The 25,999-nt window shown below is 43.1% G+C and overlaps 1 protein-coding gene across 1 annotated transcript; it reads right to left on the reverse strand.

Annotated features, from left to right (window-relative positions):
- Window positions 1–206: 206 nt before the first annotated feature.
- LOC108719296 (protein kinase C delta type-like) lies at window positions 207–25,716 on the reverse strand. The gene is made up of 13 exons (XM_041566496.1): window positions 25,614–25,716; window positions 15,952–16,056; window positions 8,222–8,326; window positions 7,570–7,689; window positions 6,301–6,401; window positions 5,625–5,789; window positions 4,862–4,953; window positions 3,803–3,865; window positions 3,569–3,707; window positions 2,788–2,979; window positions 1,488–1,616; window positions 1,049–1,182; window positions 207–893 (listed from the first exon to the last, which is right to left on the reverse strand). The coding sequence occupies exons 6-12, from the start codon at window positions 5,643–5,645 to the stop codon at window positions 1,072–1,074; spliced, it is 747 nt and encodes a 248-aa protein (XP_041422430.1). The 5' UTR covers window positions 5,646–5,789; window positions 6,301–6,401; window positions 7,570–7,689; window positions 8,222–8,326; window positions 15,952–16,056; window positions 25,614–25,716; the 3' UTR covers window positions 207–893; window positions 1,049–1,071.
- Window positions 25,717–25,999: the final 283 nt, after the last annotated feature.

Genomic DNA, 25,999 nt, shown 5'->3' on the forward strand with positions numbered 1-25,999 from the left:
GGGGGAACAGGCTGTGCTCTATAAGGCCTGGGGGAACAGGCTGTGCTTTAAAAGGCCTGGGGGGAACAGGCTGTGCTTTATAAAACCTGGGGAACAGGCTGTGCTTTAAAAGGCCTGGGGGAACAGGCTGTGCTCTATAAGGCCTGGGGGAACAGGCTGTGCTCTATAAGGCCTGGGGGAACAGGCTGTGCTCTATAAGGCCTGGGGGAACAGGCTGTGCTCTATAAGGCCTGGGGGAACAGGCTGTGCTCTATAAGGCCTGGGGGGAACAGGCTGTGCTTGGCAAGGGATAGAAATGAAAGGATAGTTGAGCATGTATTCTGAGATGTCATTAGAGGGGTACCGCTGGTGGCTTGTGACAGGCCACTAGCTATGCCCACCCCTATCCCCCCCTCTGATGACATCACAGATAATGATAAAGCCTGGAGGTCACGGGCTGTGCTTTATTAAACCTTAAGGGAAGGGTTAACATGGGAAGATGGGGGTAGTATAACATAGGAAAGGTGGGGGGATTTTTTTTTTTGTTTTTTTTGTTTTTTTTTTCTAAACTTTTAACTTAAAAAGTGCAAAGCTGTGAACATGAAAAAAAAACAGCTGCATAAGTTGGTAATGGCATAGAAAGCACTTGGGGATATTAAATGCAGCTGTAAGCGCTTTCTGCGGTGATGTTGGTCACAGTGCTACTAACCTGAAAGATGGTGCATTTTGGGGAGAAGTACCTTTTCTGGTGTTGTAATTGTAAGGTAGAGCAGGACAGTAAGATGGTAATTAACATTATTTGCTCACCTTTGCTGTTCTCAGAATGTCATACATTACCAGATATGCAGGATGAAGCAGTGGAGGTGCTAGTGGTGTTCTGGTGGAATGTTGCACGGTACTTGGATGGGATGACTCTGAAAAAGATACATTTTCTGTCAGTGGGTACAAAACCATATTCTTTGGTGGTCTAGTCTGACACATTAGGTTCATTAAGAAATAGAGATTTCAGAACCATAGTCTACTCCAACCTATTGGTCCCAAGAAATATCATCTCCGTTTTAAACTTTACCTTGCCGACGGCACAGCTACTCATTACTCCAGCCAGCTCGGGTCCACGTAATCGAACCCCTTGAGCATACGGGTCTCGCTGGGGTCCTCTTTCGGGAATGAGATGTATTTCCTGTTGAACCCCGTGGCTGATTCCTATGAGCAATAATAAAAGTACATGGTCATACAGTAATTATTCCTTTCAGCCATGGTGGTATTTTATATTTTAAATTGCCATTTAACAGACTGAACCCCCCAAAAAAGTTGTGTGTTTTGTCTAAACACATACAATGTAAAACTACTGCAAATAGGATTAGTAAAGCAAATCTGGTGCAAAACATAAAAGAACACTGGAGCCAATGTAAGAATAGATACAGTACTGCTCTGGTAGTGGCTGTAAGTGGGGAGAGGTTCTGACTCCCTTCTGGGTGAATGTGATCACATTACAGTTATGCACTTACATGACTTGGTTTTATAGGAGGCTTTAATGTTCTTTTCTCCACATTTGACCAATCGACAGTTGAAAAAAATGGGTGATCCCGGATGTTGCCATTCACCCCAAGGCGTTGGTTGGCCTTCTTCTTCAAGAGCTAAAGCAAATAATGAACATTTATTTAATAATAATATATTGCATATATTTTTCTACCTTCCATACAGTAAAACATTTACATTCTATAATTGTTCCTAGGTTATGCCGTGTGACCTTGGTTGGTATCCAGAATATCATCAAGTACCAGAAGAGCTCTGCACATAAGGGCCTGGCAGATAAAATCTGGTAAAAACCAGTAGAGATCTAATACCACTAGCTCTCCTTATAATAGAGCTTAAGGCTAAACCTCTCGTTCTTGCCCAATGTCATCACTTACAACTGAATTTTGCTCTCACACTATCCCCTCACTCATGAATGCCCATCATAGAGTGACCTTCTTCTAGAGACTTTTCACCCCAGGCTGTAAATCCACTTTTTTCCTTCCACACTTGATAGAGAAGCAACTTATCTCCTACCTAGAAGCTAAACCAGTGAGGGTCATCTGACTAATGGAAACAATTTTATTATTCCTACAACAGGCCACAGATTGGTGCTTCCTATGCCAACGTTCCTCCATAACAAATAAACTAAATACCTAAAAAAACATTCTGCTATATCAAAAACAAAAAGCATTTTTATAACTTTATATTAAAGGGGCTGTTCACCTTTGAGTTAACTTTTAGTAAGATGTAGAGATTGATATTCTGAGAAAATTCACAATTGGTTTTCATTTTTTCATTTGTGGTTTTTGAGTTATTTTTATTCAGCAACTCTCTAGTTTGAAATTTCAGCCGTCTGGTTGCTAGGGTCCAAATTATCATAGCAACTATGCAATGATTTGAACAAGAAACTGGAATATGAATAGGAGAGGGCTTGAATAGAAAGATGAATAATACAAAGTAGCAATAACAATACATTTGTAGCCTTACAGAGCATTTGTTTTTTAGATGGGGTTAGACATTTGAAAGCTGCAAAGAGTCAGAAGAAAAAGGCAAATAGTTCAAAAACTATAAAAAAATAAATCATTAAGGCCACTTGAAAAATTACTTCGAATTAGCCATTCTATATCATACTAAAGGTTAACTTAAGGTGAACCACCCCTTTAATAGTAGCGTTTACTTTCTTTTCTGTTAATTTATTTCTATAAAAAATGAAAAATGAAAACTCAATAAAAAAAATAATTGTTAAAAAAATAGTAGCATTTACTAAATGTTCATTCTGATTTTACTAACCTGTTTTATGAGGTCACGCAGTTTGGTAGAAAGGGAGTCTGGATATTCAGGCTCTCTGTTGATGACGCTTTCTACCTGTTGTTTCAAGTTTCCCTTCGGTGAGAATGGTAACCTATTGGTGGCCATTTCGTACAAGATGACTCCGAAAGACCACCAGTCAGCTCCAGCGTCGTATGGCTCCTCTAATAAAACCTTGGCAACAAATAACAGATTAGTTACCAAAAGTTCTCATACTGAGAACCCTGATTACCATATAGGATTGCAGAATGGGCAAACTGATGCTTGAATGAAGGCCAATAAAGTAGATATATAAATGTAATGACCCAGGATGGGCTGAAGGATTAGTTGTCTTTGGCAGTCCAATAAGCTCAGAGTGTTAGTGGGCCAAGTGATAGAGTTACAGGTTACAAGATGAAACAGCACCACTCCTTCATAAAATAAAAATGCCTTTATTGGAACCCTTTAGGGCATTTCAGCAATGTTTTGGGTCACACCTAACCCTTAATCAAGCTTGTGGTGTGACCTGAAATGTTGCTGTAACGCCCTAAAGAGTTCCAATAAAGGCATTTTTATTTTATGAAGGAGTGGTGCTGTTTCATCTTGTAACCTGAAAGTCTATACCTGTGGATAGCGGCCACTGGGAAAACTTGTACCACGAGTAAGAAAAAGCCAGGAGGCTGTGCTGACTATCCTTGTACTTTTCAAGTGATAAAGTAACACATCAGTGTCACTTAAAATAATAAGAAATATTGTGTAAATGTACAGGAACTGAGATTCTCACCTGTGGTGCCGTGTATCCTGGTGTTCCATAATAGCCACACTGTGTGTTTGCTCCATACATACCGGTGCAGACAAGGCCAAAATCACCGATCTTCACATGGCCCTGTTCATCCACCAATATGTTCTCTGGTTTGAGGTCACTGTAAGACACACATGGTTCATATTAGAATGATGTCCAGAAACGCAACTATGTATAAATAGTGAAGGACTTGGAGAGAATTTAGATTTTTCTTACCGATGAACGATCCCGTTCTCGTGCAGGAACTGAATACCCACCACTAATTCTGAGGCATAAAACCTTTTAGAAAAAAGAAAACACAAATCAATTTGTAGTCCCGTCTCATACCATTTAATATATGTTTGAGCAGTGTTTCTGTGTTGTACTCCAGTCTCTAGTAGCATGCAGGGTCGCCTTCACGGGGCCCTGTACAGAAACATTTTCTGGGCCCCCGGTCCCCGCCCACCCTCAAGCCCCACCCCATATCTCTTTCACCCCACAGTAAAAAGACCACACAGATATCAGAGCTAAAACATTGAACCCCCCCATAGCTATAAAAAGCCATTGGTGGCCAGGCAGCCCCCCCCCTCACACACGTTATAAAAAGTCATTAGTGATCAGGGGCCGCCATGCAAGTAAAAAGAAAAATTGATGACTGGACCCCCACCCACAAGTTATAAAAAGCCATTAGTGATCAGGCCCCCCCCCCACACAAGTAAAAAAATAAAACTGATAGCCTGGGCCCCCCCACCAAGTTATAAAAAGCCATTGGTGGCCTCCTTTAAGTTAAATAAAAACTCGGTAGCCAGGCCCCCCAATTTAAAAAAAATTACTTGCCAGGGTTTTCTGTCTAAGGGGACTTTCTCCTATTCAGATTTGCTGTACCCTCATTGGTTCTTTAAGGATAAGTCCAGGTAAAGCTGTACAGGGATTAGATAGGGGAAGTAGGAACTTCCCCTTCAGCCTATCCAATCCCAATGCAGCTTTAACAGGACTTATCCTTAAAGAACCAATGAGGGTACAGAAAATCTGAATAGGAGAAAATCTTGCATGCACGGCACTGCTGTCCTATTTTCTGAAGCTGGCAGTACGCTGAAAGCAGGGGGGCTCAGCCAATCAAGTAAATGAAGCATGGCCTGCCCCCCTTAGACACAAAACCCTGCGGGCCCAGGACAACTTTCCCCCCTGTGCCGTCCCCTGATTGCGGCCCTGCTAGCATGTTACTTATAGTGTTACGTGACTGGTAGATATCCATTGTATTTTAGGTACTTCTGTCTCAAGGAGCTTGCTACTTACAGCACTTGCTTGTTACTCAGACGTCCTCGGTCCTCGATGATGTTCTCCAGTGTTCCGCCATTGACGTACTCCAGGGCTAGCAGGATTAGTGACTGGTTATAAAAACAGAAAGGAGAAGGTGAAGCATAGAAATGGATAGGACAAAATAGGAAGATGATCATTTTAATCATTTAATACAAAAATATGCAAAACAGCATAATAATTACAACAAACTAAGATAACTCCAGGTTAGACAGAACACAATACACTAATATTAATAGCAGTATTGGTTCCACAACTCAGTATTCTAGATTATAATAATGGGGGTTCAAAGTTGGGGGCTCCCTGGAATTTTTTTGTTCCGGGCCTCCTCTGCACATAAATCCACCACACATACTCACGGGTCACCAGTGACCTCCCACCACACATACGGATCACACGGGAGCCCCCTGCCACACATACTACCGACGAAGCTGACCCCCACTGGGCCCCATATACACCGAGCCACTGATACTGGGATAGGGTCCTGCTATACTTTAGTAGCTGAATGAAACTACAGAGAAGGGTACAGATATTTGTGGTTTTATATACATATAGTAGAGACCTCAGGATAGGCTGCTATATCTATATATATATATATATACCTATCCTGTAGTAGCATCACATTCACTAACAAGGTGGCAAGGCTCTGTGTAAATACAAATATGCCATATGAAATACTTTTATTATCAGCATAATATGTGCAGAAAGTAGACAGACCCTAGCAGAGCTCACTACCCTGTACCTTAGTTTGGAATGTTGCCATTGCCCGGCATAGAAATGGGCATCTGCTAGCAATCTGGAGAACCGATGCCTCTCGTCTGACATATTCAAAATCTTCCTCCCGCTGCTTCTCAATGATCTTGATTGCAGTTAGTTGGTTCTTGATTTTAAACGATGCCAACACCACCTGGGAAAGAAGAGCGCAAAGGAAATAAATATTACTGGGTTTCCTATATGTAAATGAGTGACTGTAGCTCCACTCATATTGGTAATTCAACAAAGGATGAGCCATAAAATATTCAGTATTTCCATTTTATCCTAATAGCACCACAATTTTGTACTGGCAATAATGTAACAGTCAAAGGAGACAGGATGTGATAAATTAGCATGATATAGAAAGTTTTTTTTTTAATTTGTTTGGGCTTTTTTAATAATAATTTATTTACCCTTTAAAAGGTAAAAGTCATGTGTGTGCTCTGCCTGGGACTGACCATCCTTCTTCAATAGGAATGAAGATTGGGGTGTCCTTTAGATAAGGGAAAATATTCTCTACAGCAAATATAGCGCATGTACTTCCACTGATCAGAGAAGAGTTTACATGTTAAATTTACATGATTAATTCTCTTGTGATTTCGGTCTCCTTTTGGTTTCATTCCAGATCATTACAATAGATTTTCCCATAGAAGTTCATCACTCACCTTGCCGAAGTTGCCTTCTCCTAGTTCTTTAATAAGGCTGTAATTTTCAATATCGAGGTACTCCGATGTTTTGGCGTCCTCTCTAACCTTCTCTTTTCCTCCTAGGGATTTGTAAAAAAGACAATGTAACTCAATTTATCCAATAAAGATACATCAAATGTTATGTTAAATAATTATAATGTCCTTATATTTAAGGTGCAGTCTTCATATCCCGTGATTAATACAAGTCAAGGGTCCCTATTATGGTGGCATATTCCAAAATCAGTCACCAGGAACAGCATGGGGTCAAGTTAGAAAAACCAATAATTTTACAGTAGGCCCCCAGGGCAACAAAACTTTATTATAGACCATTTGATTGTAAATTACAGTCACTGGGGGTCATTTATCAACACTGGGTAAATTTGCCCATGGGCAGTAACCAACAGCAACCAATCAAATTGCTGCATTCATTGTTCTACTAGCAGCTGCCTTTAAAAAGCGAATCACTGATTGGTTGCCATAGGTAACTGCCCATGGGCAAATTTGCCCAGTGTTGATAAATGAGCCCCACTGTGAGCTATCTATCCATTGATGCAGTGATCTTAATGGCATGTCTAGAGTTAAAGGGGTGGTTTACCATAGTTAACTTTTAGTATGTTATATAATGATCAATTCTAAGCAACATTTCAATTGGTCTTCAGTATTTATTTTTTATTGTTTTTTAATTACTTTCCTTCTTCTTCTGACCCTTTCCAGCTTTCAAATGGGGGGTCACTGACCCCATTTAAAAATGCACTGTATAGCTACACATTTATTGTTACTGCTACTTCTGATTACTCGTCTTTCAATTCAGGCCCTCCTATTCATATTCCCGTCTCATTCTAATCAATGCATGGTTGCTAGGTTATATTGAACCCCAGCAACCAGTTTGCAGAAATTGCAAACTGCAGAGCTGCTGAATAAAAAGTTACATAACTCAAAAACCACCAATAATAAAAGTTAAAGAACAATTGCAAATTGTCTCAAAATATCACTTTCTACATCATACTAAAGGTTAACTCAAATATGAACATCCCCTTTAGTGGAGTGCTCATTGGCCATTTCTGCAGTAATATTACAAGCAAGGCTGGGGTTAAAATTTACCATAAATTACCATACAGCCATTGAAATTAATAATGAATGTATATTGAAAAGTTGCTTAGAATGACTGGGCGTGTGAGGAACAGTTTTTTTGGGTTGAACACCTCTTCAAGTCCAACATCAATATCTTTCAAATTTTTTTCTCCTTACCAGCTGGGCTCTGCTCTGGACTTCTTGGTCTTTTCCTTCGCTGTGGATATTGCTTTCGATCCTCATCTCTGCCAATTTGTTTATTTGATTCTATTTCTTTAGTTGTAATCTTTTCTTCTGCTAAAAAAAAAAAGAAAATGTTACTTTGTGGCTCTTTAAGCACTAATTTAATCAGGGACTCATTTATCACTTTTGGCCATGTCATGCACATGATGTGGCTGTTTTATGTGCAACATAAGTGCTAAATTCTACTGGTACAGTTACCGATAGCAACCAATAAAGTCATTTCATTAATTTGGACTGCCAGTGCTCTAGTTCACAGCTCCCTGATCATCAGTGGAAGAAGGAAATAAATCAAAGATGGCCGTCTGTTCTACTGTGGAATACATGGACATCTTTAGAAGTTTCAGCTAGACAGGGAAGGCAAAGAGAGACAAGCAGCATTGGGAAACCAAGAGCAGTTTGCGGTATTCTGTTTGGGAGAGGTAATCTATGCATTGATGCAGTGATCTTACTGACATGTCCGATATTAACCATTTCTGTAGTGAAATTATGGGCAAATTAACATAAATAACCATACAACCACTGAAATTTGTAATGAATGTATATTGCAAAGATGCTTGGAATATCTTTCAAGTTTTGTTCCCCTTACCAGCTGGGTTCTCCTCCGGACCTTTCAGTCGTTTGCTTCTCAGTGGATATTGCTTTAGTCGTTCTATGCAAATCCTTAAATCCTTCAGCTTTATCTTTTCTCCTGCTAAAAGAATAAAAATCACATTGTAATTTCAAATTTAGCCAGGGACTAATTCAAGGCCAGAACTAGGGGTGGGCAGAAGAAGCACCTGCCTAGGGTGCAAAAATAGAGGGGGTGCTGGGCAGGTACCAGTTAAAGTGTTTTCTGTCTACCCCTAGTGCATGTTCACTGACCACTATTACTCTTGCCTCCCTCTCCTCTGTCACTTTCCCTTCCCCTCTGTCACTCTCCCCTCTTCTCTGTCACTCTCCCCTCTCCTTTGTCACTCTCCCCTCTCCTCTGTAACTCTCCCCTCCCTTGCCTCTGTCACTCTCCAATCCCTTGTGCAGCGGGGGAATGGGGTGACTAGCCGGGTTGCCTAGGGCTTAGCTTGGCAAAAAATTAGTGCAAAGAGCATTTGTTGTTTAAGGGGCAGATTTATCAATGGGTCGAATTCAAAATTCAAATCTCCTGATTTTTTTTTAATGGCCAAAACAGTCAAATTCAATTAGGGGGTTATTCCAATTCAATTTGAGTTAAGTCAATGGGAGAGGTCCAGGGATTATTTTGGAGTTGTTTGTAGCCTTCCTGACATTCAAGTTTTTTTCAGAGAAAAAACTCGAAGCAAGGTTTTTAAAATTCTAATCAAAATTTTCAATTCAAATTTGATTAGAGTTTTTGGTTAGATCCCATTCGCCCAAGTTTGAAAAAACAGGATTTTTTGATACTCACCGTTAAATCTGTTTCTCTGTAGTCATAAGGGGGACACAGGGACCGATGGGGTTAAGCTCCACCCTCCAGGAGGCAGGACACTTGGTAACAATTAATTAAGGGGCGTGCCGTGCTTGGCTTAACCCCGCACACAGTGCTAAACACTCAGTTTGTTCCAAAAAAATTTTAACCAGTATAACTGAACTATAACGTATGACAGAATGAAAGCCAGGGATTATCCTGGACACGACCATCAGGTCAACGGCTCGTCCTAGGGCGGGAAGCCCTGTGTCCCCCTTATGACTACAGAGAAACAGATTTAACGGTGAGTATCAAAAAATCCTGTTTCTCTGTCGTCTTAGGGGGACACAGGGACCGATGGGGACTTAACAAAGCAGTCCCAAAACAGTAGGGTGGGACGAGCCAATTTAACTGATTTAGTGGAAGATAGACTGCAACACCTTGCGACCGAGGGAGGCCTCAGCCGACGAAGTTTTGTCGAGTCTGTAGAATTTAGTAAATGTATGAACAGAGGACCAGGTAGCTGCTTTGCAGATCTGATCCAATGAGGCAGCATTGCGCCATGCCGATGAGGCTCCCATTGCCCTCGTGGAATGAGCCTTGACACCTTGAGGTGGTGTTCTACCTTTGACAGGTAGGCTTGGCAAATGGTTTGTTTGATCCATCTGGCGATGGTAGTCTTCGATGCTGGTAAACCTTTACGAGGTCCGGAAGGATAACAAAAAGAGTTTGAGATCTCCGAAAGGGCTTTGACCGTTCAATGTACCACCGAAGTGCTCTGACTACGTCTAAATTGTGAAGACGTCGTTCCTTGTCATTATTTGGATCTGGACATAGTGATGGAACTATGATTTCCTGATTGATGTGGAAGGAAGACACAACTTTGGGTAGAAACGAAGGAACTGTCCGCAAAACTGCCTTGTCCTTGTGGAACACCAGAAAAGACGGATCACAGGATAGTGCACTCAGTTCAGACACCCGTCTGGTTGACGAAATTGCCACTAGAAACACAGTCTTGTAAATGAGCCATGTGTCGGAAATAGAACTCATGGGTTCGAATGGAGGGTCAAGTAGAGCCTCGAGCACGAGATTAAGATCCCAACCCGCGACGGGCGGTTGAAATGGAGGAGTGACGTGAGCCACTCCTTGCAGAAAAGTCCGGATGGAGTCCTCTGTTGCAAGACGATGTTGAAAAAGGACAGACAATGCAGATACTTGTACTTTTAATGAACTGAGCTTCAGACCTAACTGCAGGCCACGCTGTAAAAAGGACAACACTCTAGGTATGCTGAGTTCCAGAGGGGACAGGATGAGCTCTTCACACCAACTGTAATAGGAACGCCACACTCTGTGATAAGACTTGGAAGACGTGGGTTACGTGCTTTTAGCATAGTTGAAATAACTTCTTCTGCTATCCCTTTTCTTCGCCAGATGGATGCTTCAAATAGCCATCCCGTCAAGCCAACAGTCCGGGATTGGGATGTGTCACTGGACCCTGACTGAGCAGATCTGGTCTGTGTTGTAGTCGGATTGGCTGTTCTATGGACATCTCTTGCAGATCGGAGAACCATGTTCTTCGAGGCCAATAGGGAGCTACCACAATTACCGTGATGGTTGATCTCCTGATCTTCTTGAGGACTCGAGGTAACATCGGCAGAGGAGGAAAGACGTATGCCAGGTCGAACGACCAAGACTGAGTCATGGCGTCCACTCCCTCCGCCATTGCGTCTCGGGAACGAGCGAAGAACCTGCGAACCTTTCGATTGGCTCTGGACGCCATGAGGTCGATCTGTGGGGAGCCCCAGAGGTTTACTAGCTCCATGAATGCCTCCGGATGAAGTTCCCATTCGCCCGGATGTACGTGATTTCGGCTGAGAAAGTCTGCTTTTATGTTGGCCACCCCTGGGATGTGAATGGCCGACAATTGTACTTGGTTGGATTCCGCCCAACCCAGTATTGCCTGTGCTCCTTTAGTGCAGCTTTGCTGCGTGTTCCTCCCTGCCGATTTATGTACGCCACTGTTGTGACGTTGTCGCTTTGGATGCGAACTGGTTTTTGGTGCAGGCGTTGTGACCAATGGAATAGGGCTAGTCTTACTGCTCGCAATTCTAGTACGTTGATGTGAAGTTTGGACTCCTCGGGAGACCATTGAACCTTGTGCAGATAGGTTGTTCCACGTGGCCCCCCAGCCCTTGAGGCTCGCATCCGTGGAAATTACACTCCACTCTGGGCTCGCCCAGGATTGGCCTATGGCCAGGTTGTCCATCCTCAACCACCACAGAAGAGTCTCCCTTGTCGCATGGGAGAGGTTGATCACTCGCGACAGAGGACCTCCTTTCCAGGACGACAAAATGTTCGCTTGTAAGGCCCGTAGGTGGATTTGAGCAAAGGGAACTGCTTCGATGGTTGACACCATGAGTCCCAGTACTTTCATTGCCATGTGGACGGTTGGTCTCTGGTGGGATAGGAGTGACTGTACTTGATCCCTGATCTTGTGCTGCTTGTCTCGTGGAGACAAACCATCTGTGTCATTGTGTTGAATTCCAGGCCAAGAATATCATCTGGTGACTGGGCTGTAGGTTGGACTTGGACCAGTTGATGGTCCAGCCGAAGCTCTGCCAATAGCCGAGTCGTCTTGCATAGGTCCTCTCTTGCCTTTTCCTCTGATCTGGCCTCAGGAGAAGATCGTCCAAGTATGGAGTCACTGAAATGCCTTGGAGTCGTAACGTTGCTGCCGTTACTGCCATAAGCTTGGTAAACACCCGTGGTGCTGACGAAAGTCCCGAACGGAAGTGCACAAATTGGAAGTGTTGATTCGCGAATGCAAATCGGCAGGTATTTCTGATGGTGGATCCAAATTGGTACATGAAGATATGCGTCTTGATGTCTAGGGACATCATGAGCTGTTCGTGCTCCATGCCTCGTATCACTGATCGGAGTGTTTCATCTTGAAACGAATGGATCTGATAAACTTGTTGAGCAGTTTGAGATCTAAAAATTTGGTCGGAAGGATCCGTCCTTCTTTGGCACTATGAACAGATTGGAGTAGAACCCTGAGAATTTCTCTGGCTGTGGTACTGGTACAATTCTCCAGTGTGTTCCAGTTTGGAAATGCATTGTAAGAATGCTCGTGCTTTTGTGGGTGTTGATGGAACCCTGGACATAAGGAATTTTTCGAGGGGGTGGGGGTGGTGAAGTCGAGATGATAACCTTCCGTGACTATCTCGTTGACCCAAGCATCTGAAGAGTGATGGATCCATACCTCCCGGAATCGAAGTAACTTGCCCCCTATTTGTTCTAGCGATTCCGGAGGGGGTGCCCCGTCAGGCTGAGGTAGACTTATCTCCTGTGGGCTTCGTGAAGGTCTTGTTGGACTTCCATGGGGTGCGAGTTTTATCGTTGGTCTTGTTACGAAAGTGTGAACGTCGTGGTGGACTGTATTTGCGTGTGTAACGTCCGCTTTGGCCACGAAAAAACTTTCCGCGTCTAGTAGTCCCCATAGACCTACTCTTTGCCCTGAGGAAGGAAGGTGCTCTTTCCCCCTGTTGCTTGTGAAATGATTTTCTCAAGTTCTTCACCAAATAACCGTTGACCTTTAAAGGGCAGTGAGGTTAAGGATTTCTTGGAACTCAGGTCAGCTGACCAGTTTTTAAGCCATAAGGTCCTCCGTGCCGCTATGGATAGAGCCGATGTGCGGGCTGTAATCTGTGAAATATCTAGGGTGGTATCACAGAGGTAGGCGGACGCCTCTGCAATTGTTTGCGCAGAGGACAATAGGTCAGTTCTGGGCACACCTTCTTGAATGTCTGTGACTAAAGATTCTGCCCATGCTTGAATAGCTCTGGACACCCAGGCTGAAGCGAGACAGGGTCTCAGGGTCGATCCAGAAGATGTGTAAATAGCTCTTAGGAAACCTTCCAACCGTCTATCCGACGGATCTTTAAAGGCCGCTGCGTCAGTTACGCGGCAATGTGGTAGATTTCCGATAATCTGGACACGGGAGCATCCACCATTGGAGGATTGGTCCACTTATCCACCAGTTCCTTGGGAAAGGGGTAGGACTTAGAAAATTTCCTTGTAGCTTGGAATTTTCGTTCTGGATTGTTCCATTCATCTTGTATCATGTCCGTCAGCTGGTCATGCGATGGAAAAACTGTAGTGGACTTGTGTTGTCTCTTGAACAACCTAGATGTTTCAGCTTGTTTTTGTGCTTGAGAAATATTAAGTACTTCGAGCACCTTTTTAATTATGCCCTCCACATCATGTTGGGAATCACGATCTCTCTCACCATCATGATCTTCCTCTTCTTCCCCCGAAGACTCGTCTGAAAGCGGTAGTTCGCCTTCTGATTGAGAGGAATTTTGTTCTGCCGACAACTCGTCGGAAGATACATGTGCTAAGGAATCGGCCTTAGAGTCATGGGAACGTTTGCGTTTGCCGCCTGGTCTGTGACTAAACTTAGCTAAGGCTTTTCCAAGGGTATTAGCAATGGCTGGTAATCCTTGTAAGGATGCTAAGGACTGAGACAGTTGAATAGCCCAGGAAGGAGCTGGTATATCTTGTACTCGGCTGGGCCCCGGCTGTAGAGAAGGGCTTTCTGACTCAGAATTTTCTGTCTGTGTCTCTGTTGGAACAGGGTTGTTGGAAGAAGCATTTTGAGCCCCCTGCCCCATTGAACAAGATCTGCACAGTGGCTCGTTCTGACCCCCAGGAATTTTTGATTGACACTTTGTACAGGCAAAGTAAGTCACCACTGCTGTTGTGGGTACTCTCCCCCCCGCCCTAGTGAATAATCCCACTGGCCTACCTTCTGCCATTGGATATCACCTGAGTGGAAAGCAGTGTGCGAGAGCTGAGTCAAGTTCCAGCTGTTGCAACTGTAGTTATGGAGCGTGGATAGTTCCTGACTACTCCGCTTGTGCCACCACTGAACTCTAAACAAGGAGGATGCCTTGTGGAGCTGTGTCAGTATCTCCCCTGTGCGTTCCGCGCAGCCTGCCAGTCCTCTCCGTTGAGTGAGCGGGGACAAGATGGCCGCTGGAACGCATATGCGTTCCAGCGCGAGCGCGATCCAAAATGGCGACGCGCGCCAAAAAGAACAACGCTCTGCAGGCGCCGGACTCCCCGCCCCTCCTCCATGTTAGTGCGGATCAGTGCGAAACTGCCTCTCCCTGCCCTCTGGCTCGGCTCCACACAATGCGCAGAACGCGCAGTACAAGCAGGGAAGCCAGCGTGTCAGTGCCTGTTCTCCCCTGCTCGACTGCAGGGAGAGGATGCTGTTTTCCCACTCCGGCTCCCTCACTGAAGGCAGCGGGGGGCACAAGCACAGGTGGGGAGGAGAGGAGGGGGGTGAGGTATTGAGCGGGGGGAGGGGGGGGCGGGGGGTTAACAGCTGGTGCCACCGTAGCAGGGAGGTTACAGGCAGGTGCCAGCCTACTTACCCAATGGTAGGTTTCACAACGGCCAGACCCTCTGCCAACCGAACGGAAGCCAGGCACTGTCTGGGTGGTCGGTATAGCCCTCAGGCTAGGTAATGACCCCGGTGAACATGATATGGTGGGGGCTAACCAAAAAGGATACAGGCAGCCCTGTTCCTGGTATCACCCCGGGTGCCAGCCTCAGCTAGCCGAAGAATCTTTCCTCACAGGGAAAATCCAACCTCCTGGTAGCAGGACACTTGAAAAAACTGAGTGTTTAGCACTGTGTGCGGGGTTAAGCCAAGCACGGCACGCCCCTTAATTAATTGTTACCAAGTGTCCTGCCTCCTGGAGGGTGGAGCTTAACCCCATCGGTCCCTGTGTCCCCCTAAGACGACAGAGAAATTTGATTTTTAATTCGATTTAATAAATTCTGATTGGTCGAATTTCGAGTTCATGGGAGTTTAGGGGAGTTTTTAAAAACTCACATGAATTTGAAATTTCAACCTTTGATAAATGGGCCTCCCCATGTTGCAGCTGCCAGCACCACACACTGCACTTCAGCGCTAAGGAGAATACGTTTCTGTTCCTGCCTCTGCTCCTAGGATTTTTATAAATCTCCAAGTGTGAAAATGTTATTTCTCATTGGTTGGAAAACTGGTGAGTGACAATTTGATCCTGAGTTGCAGCGGACAGGTTGCGCCTAAATGGCAAGTAACAGCTTCAGCCTAAGTGGCTACTGCCAGCCCAAGCATATGGGGGAGTCGATCCTTTCCCATAATATACAGTAAATGCCAGAGGTTATTAGCACCCAAAATATACTACATAACATGAGAGGCAGCAGACACAGGCAACCCAAATGCATTTTATACAATCAGAGGCAGCAGAGGAGATTATATATAGGGAGAGGCTGTGGTTACTGGCACAACAATTACATTATATACAGTACAAAGCAACGGTTACTGCCACCCCAATAATGTTACCTACAGTGAGACCCAGAGGTACATTAAATACAGTCAAAGGCAGTTGGCACAGGTATCCCAAGCACTTTATGGTGCCAACAGATACTGGCTCCAAAGAGCAGTATACCCATTCAAATCAATGCATTGTTGCTAGGGTATTTTGAACCCTAACAACCAGTTTGCAGAAAATGCAAACTGCAGAGATGCTGAATAAAAAGCGAAATAACTCAAAAACCACATCTAATAAAAAACTAAAACCTATTGCAAATTGTCGCAGAATATCACTTTCTACATCATACTAAAGGTTAACTCAAAGGTGAACAACCCCTTTAGTGGAATGTTCATTGGTCATTTCTGCAGTGATATTACAAGGAAGGCTGGGGTTAAAATTTATAATAAATTACCATACAACCACTGAAATTTGTAATGAATGTATATTAGAAAGATGCTTTGAAATAATGAGCCTGTGGGGATCTGTTTTGGGTTGAGCAGCCCCTTAAGTCCTACATCAATATCTTTCAAGTTTTGTTCTCCTTACCAGCTGGGTTCTTCTCTGGACTTCTCTGTCTTTTTCTTCTCAGCGGATATTGCTTCAGACGGTCTATGCAAATCCTTAAATCCTTCAGTTGTATCTTTTTTCCTTCTAAAAAAATAAAAATCACTTTGTTACTCTCTAATTTCTAATTTAGTCAGGGACTCATTCAAGGCCAGAACTAGGGGTGGGCAGAAGATGCACCTGCCTAGGGTGCAACAATAGGGGGGTGCTGGGCAGGTACCCATTAAAGTATCTTATGCCTACCCCTTGTGCATGTTCACTGCCCACTGTCACTCTTGCCTCCCTCTCATCTGTCACTTTCACCTCCCCTCTGTCCCTCTCCCCTCCCTCCCCTCTGTTGCTCTCCCCTCGCTTGTGCAAGAGGGGGGGAGTGGGGTGACTGGTCGGGTTGCCTAGGGTACCTGTCAGCTTGGCCTGGCCCTGGACTCATTTATCGGCAATATGCAAAAAATGATTGCAAAGAGCATATGTTGTATAAATGTTGCAGCTGCCAGCACCACATGCTGCACTCTGGGTACAATTGCTCGGAATTGAGTGTGAAGGAGCACAGGTTTCTATTCTTGCCCGTGCTCCTAGGGTTTTTATAAATAAAGTGTGAAAATATTATTTCCAATGGTTGGAAAACTGGTGAGTGACAATTTGATCCTGAGTTGTAGCGAACAGGTTGTGCCTAAATGGCAAGTAACAGCTTCAGCCTAAGTGGCTACTGCCAGCCCAAGCATATGGGGGAGTGGATCCTTTCCCATATTATACAGTAAATGCCAGAGGTTATTAGCACCCAAAATATACTATATAACATGAGAGGCAGCAGACACAGGCAACCCAAATGCATTTTATACAATCAGAGGCAGCAGAGGACATTATATATAGGGAGAGGCTGTGGTTACTGGCACAGCAATTACATTATATACAGTACAAAGCAACGGTTACTGCCACCCCAATAATGTTACCTACAGTGAGACCCAAAGGTACATTAAATACAGTCAAAGGCAGTTGGCACAGGTATCCCAAGCACTTTATGGTGCCAACAGATACTGGCTCCAAAGAGCATTATACCCATTGAAAGGGAGCGCACACTAGTACCCAAACTATATTGCATACAGTAAACATCATATACAGGCACACATAGTAACCTACATATAGTGATGCCTCTAAAACTATATTAAACATTAAAAGCCAATGCTTTTTCCCAAGCAATTTATGGTGCCAAAAGGCACTGGCACCATAGGGCACTATACACACTGGAAGTGCATAGTAGAACTCTAAATATGTTGTATACAGTAAACATCATATACAGGTACTCATAGTACCCTACATATATTCATTTAGTAGTGTCTCATGCTCAACTACTACATCAAACACAGGGAAAGACAGTTGGCATCGCTGCCCCAAGCACATTATATTCTAGCAACCAAAGGACACTGGCAACATGAATGCACTGGAAGGAGAGCATAGTGATAGCCAAAAAATGTAGTATACAGTATACGTTATATACAGGCACTCATACTACCATACATATAGTCATATAGTGGTGCCTTAACTATATTAAAAGCCAACAGTTATTGCCCAAGTAATTTATGGTGCCAACAGACACTGGCAATATAGGGCATTATACACATTGGTAGAGGATACTGGCACTCTAAATATATTCTATACAATAAACATGATATACAGATACTCAGTACCCTTCATATAGTGGTGCCTCAACTATATTAAACATGAAAAGTCAATGGTGTTTGCCCTCCAAGAACATTACATACAGTAAAAAGTAGAGGACATACACTCCCTATGTTTTTTATATTAAATGACAAATGGGGGCACAGTCTTTGCATATTTAACACATGAGTTACAGGTTATATAATTAAAGCAATGCATTTTGTGTTTCTCCTCCTTACTAGCTGGTTCCTCCACTGGACTCTCAGATATTCTCCTCTTCTTCTCCATTTTTCTTCTTTTCCAAGGATGTTCTCTCTTCTTCTTCTTCTTCTTCTTCTTTATCTTCTTCTCCTGCTTTTTTCTTCCTCCGCACTACAAACTCACCTTTCTGCTCAAATGTCTTCTTCTATCGCTGTAATCTCCAAAAACTCTCTCCAACTCACACAAGCTCCCTGCAGTCACTCCACACTGGCTAAATGACAGTTATGACAGTTGGCTCCTGAGAGCTGTTGTTTGAGTGGCATGTGCCAGTTGAGTCTGAGCAGCAATTGAAAAGTATACACAACACAACACAACACAGAATGGTCATATAATGGAACATAGAAATCTACAATTCACCAATATTGGATGAAATATGACTATAAAATCATTATAAATAACAAATATAAGCTTGGCAAATTCTCTTTTGACTAATACGATTTTCATATGTGATACAATTTCCACACCGTGCTTGGATTCATCAGGCACAATTGAGGTGGGCGCCACTCCCAGAGTGTCGACCATAACGCAGGGATTCTTGTTAGAAAGAATTCTCAAGGCACATGGCGATTTGCCTCTATGTAAAGGACCCTTAAAGATGCTTAAATTCTGGGGGAAAGCAATGCAAAAAATATAGTCAGCTACACTGTTTTTTGCATGTTGCCTGATGTTGCCTGATGTTGGGCTCCATAAAGTGACAGGTTGCACAAAATACATAAGGCCGGCCTGTATGTCAGAGCCATTGTCGAGTGCAAGCTCATATGCTGCTCCACAGAATGTATGGAGTATGGAATCATATGCTTTGAGGAACAGTGGATACTGTCATTATATACACTCTGGGTTCCTATACTATTGGGGACAGAGAATAGAGTAAATATATGGGCACTGGATCCTACACCTTGAGGGGCAGGGAACACTATGGACTCTGGAGGGGGCATTGTCATTGTATGAGCTCTGGGATGATACACCTTAAAAGAGGCAGAGGAGACCTGTAGATGGGCCCTAGGTGTTAAAGGAGAAAGAAAGGTGCTCTTTACTTGGGGGTGCCAAAAGTCCAAGTGATTGTATTTACTTACCTCACACCCCAGACAGTGCTCCTATCAGCAGAAAACTGAAAACACCGGCCCAGGGTACTTCCAGCGAGCACCACAGAATGATCGCCTTCTGGCGTCTTGTTTGATCGTGCGGGTGCACATACACAATACAGTGAAAAGCTGAAACTTTTTTCCACCTATTTTGTTCTACTGCATGTGTCTGGCCCGGGAAGTCTAAAGAAAGAAGAAGGAAAAGGAGTGTGCCCGGGGCTGACTACAGGGTGGCAGCGGCAGGAGGAGGCTACACGGGCATGTGTACTGCCCCCATGTATGTTTATGTAATTAAAAGGGTGAAGATGCTTTACGTCTCCTCCATGCACAAAAACACACCACAAGGGGAACGGCGGCCCAGCGACCTCCCTAGAGCATAATGCCCTGTACTCAGTCCTTCTAGTAAATGTAGCCGCCCCAGGCTTTCCAGGCACAGACGCCCAATAGAAAGAAGAGCTGAATGCCGGGTTACCTTGCCAAGAAGCCTGCCCTTAGCGTGCACCTTGCTGGTCAGCGGGTCTGTTATGAGCTTACACGGCTGCTGCGGAGGACACTGAGGATCAGGCTTGGGTGAGCGAGGAACAGCGGGTCCGCTCAGCGCCACCGATCGGCAGTGAATCAGGCAAGCACCCTGACGCACTGAATGGTTCAACTCAGCATTAGCTTTATTCCCTTTATGGTGTCATGTTTGCCAGCCATAGAATCCGATTGTTATATTCAGTCCCGCTGAGCGCGGATCTCTACCGGACTACACACCGGCACGGACCCGCTGTTCCTCGCTCACCCAAGCCTGATCCTCAGTGTCCTCCGCAGCAGCCGTGTTCCAAATCCAAATTATGTAAATATTCCATCTCCATCCGCCCATCTGATCTCCATCAGCACAGAAACCAGCACAATTAGCATCAGAATGTAATAATCAGCCCTTAACATCAGCTTATATTACAGACAAATCTCATTTTCTGCTTGATAATTAGTGACGACCCCTAAGCTTAGCTTCTCAACAGCTGCTCAGAGCCCACTGAGCATGTGAGTGTCACAGACACTTTCCAAGATGGTGACCCCCTGTGACAAGTTTGAAGTCCTGGATCATTGCTGCTATTGACAAGCTGAAACTTTAGGCTGGTGCAATAAGTTCATTAAATGAAATATAGCATTTTTAGCCATTTTTAGGGGTTAGTTCTCCTTTAAAGAAATGTATTCAACAAGAGGACTCCTAAATCCAGTACCCTGGGAAGACTGTTAGAGATGTATATATTTTATCTGGTATGGGCAATTACATTCTGAAAATCCCTTGGAAAGTTTGCAACATCAGCTTTGCAAAGCTCTCGCTCCCAAGTGATTGCAAAGGAGATTGTTGTGCTGGTTTTATAAAGCACCAATATAATCCGGAATTCTGCAGAATAAAAAGGCATTTCATAATAGACTTATGGATTTGTTTATGTGCTGGAACATGGCAATGCAATAGAGCCATGGGGGAATACAGTTAGCAACATAAAACTGCAGAAATATTTCTTATTTTCTCAAGGGACAGAGAGAAAATTGCTTGGGCGGCCAGACCTCTAACTCACTAAACATGGAGCCTGTGGCAATAAAGAACAATAAAACAGAAATGGTAAAATCAATGAAGCTAAGTACCCGTCATCCAAGTCATATTTTTTCATATATAGCAATGTACATTGTATAGGATTCTTTGGTAACTTTATTAGGGAATATTTTAACCCTTTAGAATGAGAGGGTTTCACAGAATGTGGCTCATATATCAGGCAGTACTGAGCAGCAGCCAATTCCTATTCTTCAGCAATAACACATTTAAGAGCAAATTTAGGCATGCTTTACCAAGTGTACTTTTGCCTAAGGGTTCAATATATGTACAGGTATGGGACCTGTTATCCAGAATGCTTGGGACCTGGGGTTTTCCGGATAATAGATCTTTTCGTAATTTGCACCTTCATGCCTTAAGTCTACTAGAAAATCATGTAAACATTAAAGGAGAACCAAACCCTTGCTAATAAAAACCCCTACCCTACATAGACACCCCTCCCCCTAGCCTAGGTGGTACCTTTGGTAAATTCCCCTAACTCTTTACTTACAACTCGATGCAGACTCAGGGCTTCGAGGTTCACAGGCGCCATCTTCTTCTCTTCGATAATCTTCGGGAATAGATTGGCGTAACAACGCATGCGCAGTTGGAGCAATCTTTTGTTTCGCAACAACTGTGCATGCTTGAAAGTCGCGGAAATATCTGAAGCACCAGAAGAAGACCCGAAGATTATCGAAGAGAATAAAATGGCGCCCATGAACTCTGATGCCCTGAATCTGCACCGAGGGGCTAGTAAAGAGTAAGGGGCATTTACCAAAGGTACCACCTAGGCTGGGGGGGAGCAGGGAGGGGGGTCTATGTAGGGTAGGGGTTTTTATCAGCAAGGGTTTGTTCTCCTTTAAATAAGCCCAATAGGCTAGTTTTGCTTCCATTAAGGATCATTTACAAGGTACTGTTTTATTATTAAAATCTTTAAAAAAAAAAAAAAAGAATATAGTTTTAAAAAATCTGCATTATTTGGATTAAACTGGAGACAGCCTTTCCATAATGCTGAGCTTTCTGGATAACGGATCCCATACCTGTACCCTTAAACCACTGGAAAAAACTAAGGAGTGCCCAAAACCTACTTTATTTATGAAAATTGTGTCTATACAAATGCAGAAGATATCTGCAATTCATTTTTTGGGTACTTCGAAACTCAAATTTTTTGAGATTTATTATACCTCAACCCTGGAAATAACTTGAATCCGAAAATACACCATCTAAAACCTGTCGAGGTTATGTAGGAGTCAATGGCATAGATCTTCTTCCTGCTTTCAACGGCGCATGCGCAGTAGGATCATTTCGCCGGTACGATCTACTACGCATGCGCGTGACTTTTGGTGCATGCGCAGTAGATCCGAACCTGCGAAACAATCCTACTGCGCATGCGCCAAAACGCCGTTCACAGCAGGAAGAAGATCGCGTGGAAGATGTCGTCGGTGAACTCCCTGGACTGGACCTGCGCAGAAGGGTAAGTAACAAGTTTGGGGCATTTGCCCAGCGGGACAGGTAGGCCAAGGGGGAGGAGGGAGGGTGGGAAACAAACAGGAGGGGGGGGTGGGTGGTTTGCGCCGACTAGGTTTCCTTCCCCTTTAAGACTGCAAGGGAATTATGTAATAAAGGCACTAAGTCTGCCCAGGAGCAGTACCCCATAGCAACCAATCAGCAGGTGGCAAACATCGTATTGGTTGCTATGGGTTACTGCTCCTGAGCAAACTTAGTGCCTTTTATTACAAATGGGGTTTAACCTTTAAAACTGGTGCAATTTGTTTTAAAATTTCCTCAAACTTGAATATACAAATTAGGATTTTGATTAAATTTGGGATTCAGACAATTTTTGGAGGATTATTTTGCTAAATCCAAAAATGACACATTCAATGCATACCGGCTAGATTGTGACTATTAACAAACACCCTCCTTAGCACTAAATATATGCCTTATATATAACTTACCACTTATAGAAGGTTGAACATCAGGGACAGATGTAATTTTTTCAACCCTTACTCCACAAAAAAAGGCCACAAAAAATGTTTAATAAAAAACCAATACACATAAATCCAGTAGTTGCTTCCAGTGCTGAATAAATAGATCAGTGGCTGCGTAGCCCAAAGACAATAGCCAAACTGTACAAATGATCAATGGATTGTTCAGGGTTCTGGTCACTGTGTTTGGCTGAAGAATTGACAGTACATGTGTTGATATGAGTTTTCTGGCCAAATCAACATTTATTTGACCCTTGAATCATTTTTATTTGGTAGACTGATGGCTTTGAGTTAATTTTATAAACATTTACAGCAGTGGCGGAACTACCGGGGGAGCAGGGGGTGCGAGCAAGCCAGGGCCCGCAAACCCCTCAGGGCCCCCCGGCAGCTCGCGCACCACTGAAATGCAGACAAACATCGCATACGGGGGGGGCAGGGAGCCCGGCTGCACGTCCCGCCCCCCTCTAGTTACGTTACTGATTGACAGCAGGGGCAGCTTTCAAAGCTACAGATGCTGTATGTTTAACCATACATTTTGGTTAGACCACTAGTTTGTATGACAACTGAGGCAACTTTCATTCACAAGTATGTGTTTAAATTGACCTCAGGATGCTTAATAAATCTGGAACTCTGGATACATCTGTATATGGAAAGCAGCTTTTTTGTACTGTTCTGACCAAAACTCAGTGCCCGTGTGCCTAATTCTTTTGTTTCCCATTGAAGAAAAGGAGAGATGGAAAACACTGCATTTACTTTTCTGCTACGTCAAGGTTGCAGCCTGACATGAAGACGACTACGGAAAACAAAAGAGAATAGGTTCCTCTGTATACAAAAAGCTAAGTCACTATTTAGGCAAGCCAACCACAATTCAAGCTACGAAAATACTTAATACATTTTTGTTAGAATTTATTATTTATATAGCACAGACACATTTATGCAGCCCCTTGCAAAGGATTTTCATCATTCACATCAGTCCCTGAGCCAGTGGAGCTTACAATCTAATCCCCCCCTGACATGGCACACTCTCAGGAGCTAATTAGACTGCCTGTATGTTTGTATTTGAAGTGCGGGAGGAAACCAGAGCACCTGGATCAAACCCATGTACACAGGGAGAACATGGGTGAGCATTGGAATGTTGTATGTGACAACTGCATGAAGCCACATTGGTGGCAAATAATCCTATTAGGTTTATTAAATGTTTTCATGATTTTAAACAGATTTCAGGTATGGATATCCAAATCACAGAAAGATCATATATCTGGAAAACTCCAAACAATGCAGATAACAGATCCCAAGCATTGCGGATAATAGATCCTATACCTGTAGTATCAGACATATATTTGTGGTACGGAGCTGCTATCTGGTTAAATTTCCATTGTTCTGTTAGGCTGCTGGGAGTTGTGATATCACTCCAACTTTCGTTGCAGCAGTAAAGAGTGACTGAAGTGCAAGAGCACAAGTCACGTGACTGGAGACAGCTGGGAAACTGACAATATGTCTAGCCCCATGTCAGATTTCAAAATTAAATAAAAAAACATGTTTGCTCTTTTGAGAAATGGATTTCAGTGCAGAATTCTGGTGGAGCAGCACTATTAACTGATGTGTTTCACGGAAAAAAACGTTTTCCCATGACAGTCTCCCTTTAAGCACATGAGAATGAAAGATATGCAAACCATATACACCCATTATGGTTTTAAGTTACGCCAGTTACAACAGCAAGGGTCGCCAATGTACTGTCCTGTAGTAACATTCTTATAGATTAATGGAGATGTAAGAATTCTCAAATTGATGTAAGGTCCCCACCATGCACAGTGCAGTTTTAGTCTCCACTGCAGTTTTAGTCTACAGAGACATTACTGAAATAGAGAAAGTCCACTGAAGACAGATTAAGCTGGAATGTCTAAATTGAATAAAAGCCGAGATGATTTATATGACAAACTGTATATAAATATAGGGGGAACATACAACAAACTGCATGATTTACCTGATTAGAAGAAAGAAGGTTTCACCTTAGGGTGGGAAAGGTTACTGAAATGGTCTCTTAGTATAAGGCTAATGCAGGGACTGGTCTGAATGACCTTTTTGGGCAGTAAAAAAAATACATTTTCCCCTATGATGGCTTCACATAGGGATTTTCAACTGTGTCTCCCTTTAGCTGCTTTTAGTCTTCGGTAACACTAGAATCATTGCTGCATGTTCCATAAATAAATCTTTCTTCTGCAGGAATACCTGAATTGTTACAATGAAGGGGCAGTTTACCTTTAAATAAACATTTATTGTGTTGTAGAGTGATATTCTGAGGCAATTTCCAATTGGTCTTATAAATTTGATTATTTCAGTTTGAAACTTCAGCAGCTATGTGGTTTATAGGGTCCAATTTAGCCTAGCAGCTAGGGAGTGGTTTGAATAAGAGATTGGAGGTGGGCCTGAATAGATAAGCAATAAAAAGTTACAATTAGAATTGCACTGTAGCCTCGTAGCTTTTTGGCTTACTGTAACCTCCAGTTGAAATCTTAAAGGATCAGTAACATCAAAAAAAACTTTAAAAAAAAATTTGTTTGTATACTTCGAAAAAAAACCACCAACACATATTGAACTTTAAAATCATAAAACCTTTATTTATTAATAACTTACCGAATCTCCGCTTGCGCTCCTCTTCAGAAAAGGCGATTGGGTGATCCATCGTGCAGCGCTCGATTTCTCCTCCCTGCCTTCCTTATAGGAGATAGCCAGGGAGAAGAAATTGAGTGCCACACGATGGATCGTCGCCCTGTCTGAAGAGGAGCGCAAGAAGAGATTCGGTAAGTTATTTCTAAATAAAGACTTTGCGATTTTAAAGTTTAATATGTGTTGGTGTTTTTTTTTTCGTAGTATACAATTAAATTTTTTTTAAATTTTTGATGTTACTGGTCCTTTAAGAATGTGAAAGGCATCAAATTAGTTCAAAACAATAAAAAAAAATGAAGAGTGAAAAGATGCTGCGAACAGGACATTCTATAACACACTAAACTGAAAGGTAAACTACCCCTTTAAAACATAAAATGTAGTGTAAATAAAGAAAAAGGCCAGAAATTTGCTAACCTTTGATGGTACATCCCACGATAATTATAGTTAGCTCGGTGGTTGGGTAGTGGTTTTGGATCCATAGACCTGTAGATGGCCGGCTCCCCTCTACGCATGGCAAGCCCGTTCAGTTCCACCGTTGGTGTAATGCTACCTGTCAAGGATATATAGATATCAAACATCAGATAGCACTCTAGTATGTCAACAGGTTAAATCTGTGTGTTTACTGTAATAAATGAGCAAAACAACATGTTCCAGCTGCTAGCAACATTCTAAAAAAAACAGTCATGACATCTATAAGATTTTCTGATAGATTTATATCATTAGCTCAGGGCTTGCAAACGTCTCTCTTCAATCTTAAAGCAAGTGTGGTAAATAAAGCAAAGGTCTGGTCTAATGTTCCA

The sequence above is a fragment of the Xenopus laevis genome, chromosome 6L, assembly GCF_017654675.1.
Source record: "Xenopus laevis strain J_2021 chromosome 6L, Xenopus_laevis_v10.1, whole genome shotgun sequence".
Lineage (NCBI taxonomy): Eukaryota > Metazoa > Chordata > Amphibia > Anura > Pipidae > Xenopus > Xenopus laevis.

Bases quoted from the DNA above. Each gene is read 5' to 3' on its own strand.
- LOC108719296 (XM_041566496.1), bottom strand. From the start codon at position 5,645: ATGGCAACATTCCAAACTAAG. The intron at 1,617-2,787 runs GTTAGTAAAATC...TATTTGCTTTAG, and splicing joins TGCGTGACCTCATAAAACAG to CTCTTGAAGAAGAAGGCCAA. The intron at 1,183-1,487 runs GTAAGTGCATAA...TATTGCTCATAG, and splicing joins CTCCTATAAAACCAAGTCAT to GAATCAGCCACGGGGTTCAA.